The following is a 10,405-nucleotide window of genomic DNA, read 5'->3' on the forward strand; positions in this document are numbered from 1 at the left end:
CTAGTTCAGAGGTCTCAGAAATACAGTCTGGACATGTTGGAATTCATTTGTTTATTTCAGTCATCAGGACTTAAACATCTATAATACACAACACCTTGGTCCTCTAGATGGCAGAAAGATCCGAGCGACGATGAGTGGGCGTCAGAATGGTGGGTTCTGCATCGATTGTGTTTCTGTTGGAATACACAGTTCTTCGGGAGCGGATGTTTCCGCCTTCCATTCTGAACAGGATGTGGCTGCTTTTTATCTTCACCTACAGGTATGCAGTGGGATCACTGGAGTCACAGTTCTCAATGTGTACATGTGACTGTATGCCAGGGTAAACTTTCTGCAAGGGCAGCAGGGTGCCCAGTTTCTCTCCCTTTTTGATAGAACCTTTATACTTAATTGGCTTAATGTAGAAAATTTTGACACAGAAACCTAAAAGAAAATGAAGATATTATTTGGACTTCTGTAGCTTTGAATCAGAAATTAAAAGCACAGGACTGGGGGGATAAGTTAGTTGGGAAAGTGCTTGTCTTGCAGGCATAGGGACCTGGGTTTTATTCCTATAACCCATGAAAAAAGCTGAGAATTGTGGCATGTTCTCGTCATCTCTGGCCTGGGGAGGTGGAAACCGATGTATTCCTGGCTCCCTGGCCAGCTAGCCTAGCCTACTGGCCAAGCACTGGGCCAATGAGATACCTTGTTCCAGAAAGCAAAGTAGATGATACCTGAGGAATGATACCAGAAGATGACTTTGCCCTTTACACACACACACACACACACACACACACACACACACACACACACACATGCATACAAATGCAAAATGTGTACACACAAACTTAAAATATAAAAACAGTAGTGGAGTTCTTGTGAGACCTCCAAGGTGGTCCGCCATGTCAGGATGAAGCTGGGTTTCGCCTTCCCAGCCATGGCTGTCAGAAACTCACTGAAGTGAATGATGAATTTGAATTTTGTACTTTCTCTGAGAAGCTCATGGCCACAGAAGTGGCTTCTGATGCTCTGGGTGAAGAGAGGGAGGGCTAAGTGGTCCAGATCTGTGGTGGGAATGGCAAACAAGGTTTTCCCATGAAGCAAGAGGTCTTGACCCACAGCAGAGTGCACCTGCTGTTGTGTAAGGGGCGTTCTTGTTGCAGATCAAGGAGAACTGGAGAGGAAGGTGCCAGGCTGCTCAGGGATGCACTGTGGATGTCATTCTGGGCGTTTTCAACTTGGTCATTGCAAAAAAGGAGAGATGGATCTCCCTGGACTGACAGATAGTACTGTGCCTCAGTGGTTGGAGCCACAAAAGCTGGCCTAATCTGGAAACTTTACAATCTCTTTAAAAAAGATGGCGTTCACCAATATGCTGTCAGAAGGCCCTTAACGAAGAAGGTAAGAAAGCCAGGACCAAAGATCCCAAGATTCAGGAACTTGTTACCCCACATGTCCCGCGGGTCCTGCCACACAAATGCCGATGCATTGCTAAAGGCAAGGAGGAGGCTGCAGAAAGTGCTAAGCTTAGGGCCAAGAGAACAAACGAAGCCTAGGGAGAGCGCCAGGAACAGATGGCCGAGAGACGTAGGCTGTTCTTGCTGTGAGTGTCCGCTGCTAAGTCCAGCCAAACGTGAGCCTTTAAGAATGACGAGTAATGATCAGACAGGGTGGGGTGGGGGTGGGGAAAGGCAGAAGTGGACAAAAAAACAGAAAGAAGCAGAACTGGATAAACTCAGGAAGACAGAATCCTGTTTTAAAACAAGATTATGGAGAATAGATTCAAATAAAAATCTAATAAAATATTGGAGAATAGTAGCAGAAAAGCATTAGACAGTAGAAAATTGACCCAGAATAGTGTTATGTCTAAGACATATATAGTCTAACAAAACTACTAATCCTAAAAAAGAAAAATGGAAACAAACAAAAAGATACTTTTCTAAATATATGTGTAAATGTGTATATATATTTAGAATATATATATTTATGTATACATCTATCCTAAATATAATTCCAAGTAGAGACATAGTATAATGTAATAATTATAAAATAGGATAGTGTTGGGATCAAATATGAGTGGTCTAAAAGTGTGAACAGGCTTGTCTTCTTATAACTTTTCCCTGGTGGCACAAATAAACCCATTTTGTGCTGCATCTAACAATACCAGTGATTGAAAAGGCCAAAGATAAAGACTTGGACAAAGATTTGCCAAGGAGACGGAGGCAGCAGAAAGCAAGGATCCTGTTACCAGAGACCAGAATGACTCCAAACACGTTGAAACAGACAGGGAATAATGTTCGGCACTGGCGGCCCCTTCCCGAGGAAGAGGCGACCTCACCACTGTCCGTGCTCTAACTGACACAGGAGCTGCTAAAGGGGAAACTTGAACGTGTTTCTCTCAGTGCAGACGGAGAAAGGACGATCGGGGTGGGAAGTGAAGCTGTGGAATTGTACTGCCCCGTATAGTAACTGGAAGCCAACAAGGCAAGCGGTTAACATGGAGTTAGTGTGAATTTAGATTTGCTTCATGATCAATACACAGTGCATTTTAAGCAACCAGCATAAAATGAAAAAATATTTCAGTAGTTATTTTATTTTATTTGTTGGCTTGTTTGGCTTTTTGAAACGCGGTCTTCCATGTAACTATGGCAGGTCTTCCCAATGCTGGAATTGTGACCCAGCTGGCAATTGCTGGAGACAGAGTCTCCCTCTGGAGCCGAGGCTGACCTGGAGCTCATGTAGTTCTCATGCCTCAGCCTCCCAAGTGCTGAGATCACACGTGTGAACGACCACACTCAGCTATGTGGATTTAATCATATTTAAAATACTGTTTTGGAGACACTGGGTTGAATAAATATTAAAATCGGTTTTATGTTTATTTTCCTTCAGTGAGGCTGCTAGAAATATACAATTCCATATTCAACTTGTATTATGTTTCTGTTAAATCCTGCTGCTGCAGACGGTCTAAGAAAACTCATACGTTACCCTTAGACACTAAACAAAAGATGACAAGATATGGGAGTTTCTATACAAAAACTAATAGGGCAAGTATTGAAACAGTTAGAGCTCTAATCAGAGGGCACGATGGTTCATTGAAGGACTGTTGGCTTAAAGACACCATTACACCATCACACACACACACACACACACACACACACACACACACCCCATCACACACACCATCACACACACACACACCATCACACACACACACACACCATCACACACACACACCATCACACACACACACACCATCACACACACACACCATCACACACACACACACCATCACACACACACACACACACACACCATCACATACACACACACACACACACACATCACACACACACACACACACACACACACCCCAAAACCCCAGTAGGATTTATAGAAACTGACATCTGACATGCAATTTATTTGGGAAAAAGCAGTATAATAAAGCCAAAAGAAGTGCAGCCCCTGTCTAGTGTCTTACACGAGCCCATTGGAGACTGACTGCAGATCAAAACAGGAGGGCAACAGGAAAGTTTGTCTTCAGTGGTGGCAGATGCGTCTTAACAGGTCAAAAGAAATGAAATAAAGTACTGAATTTTACCACATGAAAATAATTTCTGTCTGCTAAAAGACATTGGTAAGTAAATGGCACCCTGGAGAGTGGAGGAAGTGTGTGTATGTGCACATCTGGCAGAGGACACCCATCAAGAAATGTAAAAAGCTCCTGTGTATCAGTAAGTGGACAGTCTAGTAGGAATTTGGTAAAGTATTTAGATAAACACATTACAAAAGATTGTCATCCATGTTGTCAAAATATATGTAATGGTGCCAATACCTTGAGGTATCAGGAGAAAGCAAATTCAAACTACAGTGATAGACTCAACACACCAGCCAGGCAGCAGGAAGCATGGAGCATGTGTGGAGTATCTGGAACTCTCTGACTCTTAGCAAGGGTACAAATCACAACAGCCTTTGGAAAAACTGCATGGCAGCATCTCCTGCAGCTGAAAATACACACTGTGGGGTGCCGAGTGTGTTAACCACATTGCAATCTGGCACCAGGGAAGTAGCCCTGGGTAGGTTGGATGTACTGGGACCACGTGAAGATGAACTAGTCTAGTACACAGACACACTGATCAGCTGACTCAGTAATCCCCTAGTCTGAATGGAAGGAGGATTTGGGTTGGGTCACTGGTGGATTGACAGAGAATGGACCCCATAGGCTCCTATGCTTGAATTCTTGGTCCCCAGTTGGAACTGTTTAGGAAGGGTTAGGAGGTGTGGCCTTGTTGGAAGAGATGGCAGTGGGGGTGGACTTTTTCAAAGGCCCACTCCATTCCGGTTAGCATTCTCTCTCTCTCTCTCTCTCTCTCTCTCTCTCTCTCTCTCTCTCTCTCTCTCTCTCTCTCTCTCTCTCTCTCTCCCTCTCCCTCCCCCTCCCCCTCCCCCTCCCCCTCCATCTCCCTCCCTCTCCTTTGTGGTTGTTGTCTCAGTGTGTGTGTGTGTGTGTGTGTGTGTGTGTGTGTGTGTGTGTGTGTGTCTCACTGGCCTGGTGCTCACCCAATATGCTAAGCCCCAGGAATCCACTGCCTCGACCTCCCCAGTGCTGGGGTTCAAAGGGTACACTACCATGTGGGGTTTTGCCATGGATTCTGGAGATGGCACTCAGGCCTGATGTTTGTGAGGCAAGCATTTTACAGAAAAGGCTCTCTCCCAGCCCTGATCTTGTACCTTTTCGTGAGTACATATGTTTATTTCTGTGGTAGTGTGATGGTTAATCTTTGCTGTCAGTCTGACTGGACTTGGAGTCATTAGAAGACACTCAGGTGAAGGATTTCCGCAGAGGTTCAACCAAGGAGGAAAGCCCCATGCTAGCCCAGTGGCACCGTGGGCTAGGGGCCCAGGCTGAAGAAAGGGCTGGGAGCGAGGAGGAAGCCTGATGAGCGTCAGCATTCATCTCAGCTTCCTGACTGCAGGTCCAGTGCAAGCGCTGCCCTGTGCTCCCACTGCCTGGCTTTCCTGCCCTGATAGCTGTGTGTGCTTTGTCACACTAGCGGGGAAGGAATAAGAGGAAGAGGCTCTGGGGACAACTTGTCACCAAGGCTTTGAGGGACCCCAAGGCTTTGGGGAGCTCTTTCTTGGCTGCTCTCTATGGCTTAAGTGGCAGCAGGAACTGGTGCCATTAAACTGTCTCCGAAGTGATGTTTCATAGCCAAAGCCAAGGTCAGTAGGGCCACCTAACAGGTAATGAGGTGGAAGCAGCAAGCAGATTCATCCAAACCTTCACGATCCTGGGACCCTAGAAAGGAGTAGATGGGTAGCCTACTGAAGCCTTACTGGGTATCCTCACCTCCACACGCGTGCCCATGCATGAAAGTAAGTAAGTAAATAAATGTAAAAAATTGAAGGAAGAGAAAGGTGGGGTGGCACCCGAGGAAGACACCCCAGGTTGCCCTGTGACCTCCACATGCACTCGTGTGCATACACTCATACGCACTTGCACATAGGAACTTGCAAACACATAAACACACTTAATAAGAGTACCCGTGGGGCTGGGCGTATAGCTCAGTGATAGAGCCAGCATGCATACTGCTTCCATCCTCAGCACCACAGACAGGCACCAGAAAATCCCTAGCAGCATTTTTCCAGCCACCTAAAACTAGGCATTACTCTAGTGTCCATTTAAAGGAGGAGAGATGAATAGCGGAGTGTGTGCACAAAAAGGAGCCTTGGGGGGTTTTATCCTTGGCTCACTAGTCCACTTCCATTATTGGGAATGCCTTCTCTTTGTTAATAAGCTTTCTTCATTTCTAAACAAAAAGAATGAGCATGGCTATAAAACATGGGTGAATTTCACAGCGGTGATAGATAATTCAAGAGGCCTCACAAGAAATAGTGCAGACAGCTCACTTAATTCCACTTATCCTTCAAACATGCCAAACTAATGTGTGGTGATGGGTTAGTAACTGTCCTTGCTAAGAAGAGTGGTACAGAGGCAGCACAAGGGGTCTCTGGGAGGTTGGTCATGGCACAGCGCCAGCACAGTGTCCCAGATCTACACTCTTACCTCTTCCAGACAGTCGCAGGCCGTTATTGATGGCATTTTTGCTTCTGTAGGGCTTCTCCTGGCCCACTATCGTCCCAGTGAATGGTGCATACACAACAGATCCATCTGAGCAGAGGACATCCACACCTGGGTGATGCCTGGGACTTCTAGAATATAAAGAAGAGCCATCAGACTGAGGGGCTGCCTCAGGGAAATTTATTGCCAGGATTCTGTTCATAGAGCACAGATCCTAGCCTTGGGCATCCAAACTTGAAACAAGCAGAAAATATTGCAGGGCCAGGGATATTTTGTTCTGTTTAGCCCAATTTTAACCTCTCTGCCCATGAGTACTAATGGCCATATTGTAAAAATTAAATAATTTAAAATCATATTTGCTTGACAGTAAGCCTTAAATATTATAATTATGGTATTTTAAAAAATGAGTCAGGGTGTATAAATATATTTTATAGTTGTCTGACTCTTGGTCCCTTCAAGGCCTTTTATTTTTCAATGTTGGGGATCAAACCCAGGGCCTCGTGGGTACTAGGCAAGTGCTGTACTACTGAATACCACTACACACCCACTCCTCTCAAGACCAACTAAAAAGAGTTACTGTTTTAGGGAACCTCTTGTATAAATAGCATATGTTCCCCGGGTCTTGTTTTTTTCTCATAGTAGAAGTAGTTATACACTTCATTTGGTGTAAAGACTGCCTTAACGCAGTGAGGGACACCTCCTCCCAGGCTTGTCAGATTGCAGGAACACAAACAAAACCATTCCTAGTGAGGCATCTAGAAGTTGTCTTTCTGATCCAGCAATTCTGGCTTCCACTGCCTTCACTGCCTGCCTACCCCCCGCCACCCCCAGCTTCCTCCCTTCTAGTGGGCACTACTGAACAATCAGATGCACAAGGATGGGACTCTTAGGATTGTGTATAAGGCAACATTGATCAGGTTCCATGGAAGTTAAGAAGTCAGTCCAATATACAAACTTTTGAGTGTGCACTCATTCTGAAGTCATTCTTACAGCTTGGCATCTCTCAGTTCTGTTGTGAGTGTTTGCATTTCTTTGTAAGTATATAATGCAAGAGCATCACTGTGATTGGGGTGGAGGTCAGTGATACCGTTTGTATATGGCTGCTTTGTCCACAGCGTGCATGTTATTGGAACCTCGGGACTATGACCTTCATCTAGAAGGGGTCAAGAGGTTCTTGCCTGTTCAGGGTCAGTTTCTAATGTTAAAATTCCAGAACCTTGGTCAGTAACAGCATGGCCAATGCAAAAAGAATCCAAAAGGCTGAATTCAAGTGTAGCCATCTCCAGCTCTGCTGGATGATCGATCACTTCAAATTCCTTATGTATAAAATACAATAGAATAGTTTGGCTCTTTTTACACTGGAAAGCCAGATGAGGTAGGAGTGTGTAGAGAAAAGAAGTCCAGAAGGAGCGTTTTGATTCCTTTCCCTTTCACTCAGTCCCTGCTGTCTCCAGTACAGACCTCATCTTTGAAGCATAATCTCACAAACTGCTTCAGATATAGTCATTGCTGCACACATACCACTGGGTTCCAGTCTGTCGGAGGGAGGTCACTGTAAGCCCTCTAGGAAACACAGGACAAAGACAATACGAAAAGAGGAGAGGAGTCGGGTGGCAGTGGCACACACCTTTAATCTCAGCACTCAGAAGGCAGAGGCAGGTGGATCTCTGTGAGTTTGAGGACAGCCTGGTCTACATAGAGAGATTCAGGACAGGCACCAAGACTACACAGAGAAATCCTGTCTCGAAAAACCAAACCAAACCAAAACAACAACAAAGTACCTTTGAGCAGAATACTGTCCGCAACCATAGCTGTCACAAGTCCGGATCTCATTGGCAGATTTGCTGGCACATATGTTAGCCCAAGGTCCTGCCACGGCTGCAGAGGAGAAACGTGAGAGCCATGGGTGTCTCCAGCCTGTGTCTCCCCTGTATGTCTACTCCCCAGTCCCTTTGGGAGTTTATAGGTCAGTTTTTCCTATGGACAACTGACTCAGACATAAAACTTAGCCCCCTTGCTATATTATTCTGTCTGTGGCATATAAAGTACTTATTTATAAGCACTAAACTCCTCGTCTCACTGTTTCAAATCATTCATGAATACATGGTATAAATTGTGCTTTCCAATTTTTACTTTGCTTGTTATGGTTAAGCAAAAGTAAATAGCGTAGCTTTAAAGAAAACAACTTTAGGAACTGTACGGTAACCATGAAATGTTGCTTTATAGTCAGGTCTAAGAATGGCACCCCAGCAAATGTCTGACTCACAGGCAAGGCATACTCTCCACTTGTGAACTTCACACAGCATGGACTAAGTCTCATATTTGCAGACACAGAAGTGGGGATTTGAGAAGTAATCTAAAGTGTTAAACTACAGTGAGCCTGAAGTCAGGTCAGAAGGGGTCTGGGAAGGGAGTAAAAATGATTATATTACGGTTATGAAGAGTAAACATGGTGAGAGGCAGTTGTCTCTCTCAGCATATTTTGTACAAACTTTAAGTGCAGCCTACACCGTTAATATTGTAAGTAATATCAACTGAATTTAATTGAATTCCCCAATTCTTGATGTTCATATTCACAGAAAAACAGTTAGCAATTTTAGCCTCTCACTTTGAGGCAAAAACAAGAGCCTGCTAATTTGATAGTTGGTTTTATTTAAAGACATTTTAAGCCAGGTGGTGGTGGTGCACGCCTTTAATCCCAGCACTCAAGAGGCAGAGCCAGGCGGATCTCTGTGAGTTCGAGGCCAGCCTGGGCTACCAAGTGAGTCCCAGGAAAGGCGCAAAGCTACACAGAGAAATCCTGTCTCAAAAAAACCAAAAAAAAACATTTTACTCTTCACTAATATATATGCTGTGAAGAAAAGCTAAAGAATATGGCTGTTAAGTATATTCTTTACTGCAACTTAAACTGTTAGTCTCAAAAGCCTTCTACTGTAGATCCAAGCTTCAAATGAATCCTCGAGCAGGCTCCAACAGCATGGCTCTGGAATATCCAGCATCTATCCTGGACAACTGAGGCATCTAGTGGACATTTTATTATTAATCTGTTTTTCTTGCCTACCATGAGCATCAACAGGACTTTCCCTTCATTCCAATCCGGCCTTGCATCAGGAATTTCCCACATCCAATTCATCTAACTCTTACTTGAGATTTTTATCTTCTAGGGTTTTTGTGGGGAGGGGGTGGGAGTGTTAACTGATTAAATTCCAGGCCAGGCCAGTGAACACCCTTACCCCCAGCGCTTGGGAGGCAAAGCCCAGCCTGGACATCTGGTTGACCTGCGTCCAGGAGAAAGAAGAGAGGCAGCTAGCGTGCTCACCCTGGAGTATTGGTCTACTCCACTTCTTAGGAGAGGAGGAATGGGAAAAAAAAACACTGAAGGGAGAGACTGAGAACCCCCTTGCTCTCCCCATGCAGGCAAATCTTTGTGGGTTCAAGGCCAGCCTGATCTACAGTGTGAGTTCCAGGAGAGCCAAGGCTACGCAGAGAAATGCTGTCTCAAAAACCAAATAAATAAATAAATTCCAGGCCAGGATTGGAAGGCTTGTCTGAAAGTCTTCCTACACTGTGTTTACATTTTCCTCACTAAAGAATCAGAACATCAAGAAGAGATGGTGGAGAAATTCCCACTGCCCTACCCACTACACCATTTTCTCACCTACTGCAACTTTAATTATTAATATCAAATTTTATGTTGCAATTTTGTTATCATTGACTTTTAAGTCTACCCCTAAGATCAGGGTTAAATCAGGTATTTTTTTTTATTTAACCAGGATTATAACAATGTACTTTCAACTTACCAGTGGAAATCAAAGCAGCTGAAATGAAGACTGCTGTAGAAAACATCTGGATTTTGCTTCTTGTCTCTTCCTCTAATTAGAATTGCTCCATACATACAGCATTCAAGTTTGGGTTAATTCTCTGCTAAGTTAGCTTTAGAATCCTGTATTCCTCCTAGATTTAGTATGAGACACGGAAAACAAAATGAGGCAAGTTAAACTGTAACATGCCGTGGAGACCTCTGTAAAAGCCTTTGATCTGGGGAAGCAGCCAGTGTTATCAGGAATCCTGACTACATATTAACAGAAATGACAGTGCTGGATGCAGACTGGTGTCCTTTGACTGGGACTGGAGGGAGCATGTACGTGTGGATGGTGGTATAGATATTTACTGTCTGCTGAAGACCTTTCTTTTCGTGGATAATGCTTGTTTCAGTAGAGAACTGACTAGTCATAATGGCAGATGCTCCCTAACAACAATATATCTACTAGGAGTGGTGTTTGGTTTTTTTTTTTTTTTATTGTCAGTTCAGTTAGATTTCATCTACATAAGATTTTAGATAAATTT

At 44.2% G+C, this 10,405-nt stretch overlaps 1 protein-coding gene across 1 annotated transcript; it reads right to left on the minus strand.

Moving 5' to 3' along the window:
• Nucleotides 1-36: 36 nt before the first annotated feature.
• Nucleotides 37-10,086, minus strand: Lect2 (leukocyte cell derived chemotaxin 2). Its single transcript, XM_006976759.4, has 4 exons — nt 9,859-10,086; nt 7,840-7,936; nt 6,044-6,189; nt 37-420 (listed from the first exon to the last, which is right to left on the minus strand). The coding sequence occupies exons 1-4, from the start codon at nt 9,902-9,904 to the stop codon at nt 254-256; spliced, it is 456 nt and encodes a 151-aa protein (XP_006976821.1). The 5' UTR covers nt 9,905-10,086; the 3' UTR covers nt 37-253.
• Between the last annotated feature and the right edge of the window lie 319 nt (nt 10,087-10,405).

The sequence above is a fragment of the Peromyscus maniculatus genome, chromosome 5 (genome assembly GCF_049852395.1).
Source record: "Peromyscus maniculatus bairdii isolate BWxNUB_F1_BW_parent chromosome 5, HU_Pman_BW_mat_3.1, whole genome shotgun sequence".
Classification (NCBI taxonomy): Eukaryota; Metazoa; Chordata; class Mammalia; order Rodentia; family Cricetidae; genus Peromyscus; species Peromyscus maniculatus.

Coding starts and splice junctions, on each gene's coding strand:
- Lect2 (XM_006976759.4), bottom strand. CDS start 9,904: ATGTTTTCTACAGCAGTCTTCATTTCAGCTGCTTTGATTTCCACTG. Junction 6,190..7,839: donor GGACAGTATTCTGCTCAAAG/GTACTTTGTTGT, acceptor TTTATATTCTAG/AAGTCCCAGGCATCACCCAG. Junction 421..6,043: donor CCTGCGACTGTCTGGAAGAG/GTAAGAGTGTAG, acceptor ATTTTCTTTTAG/GTTTCTGTGTCAAAATTTTC.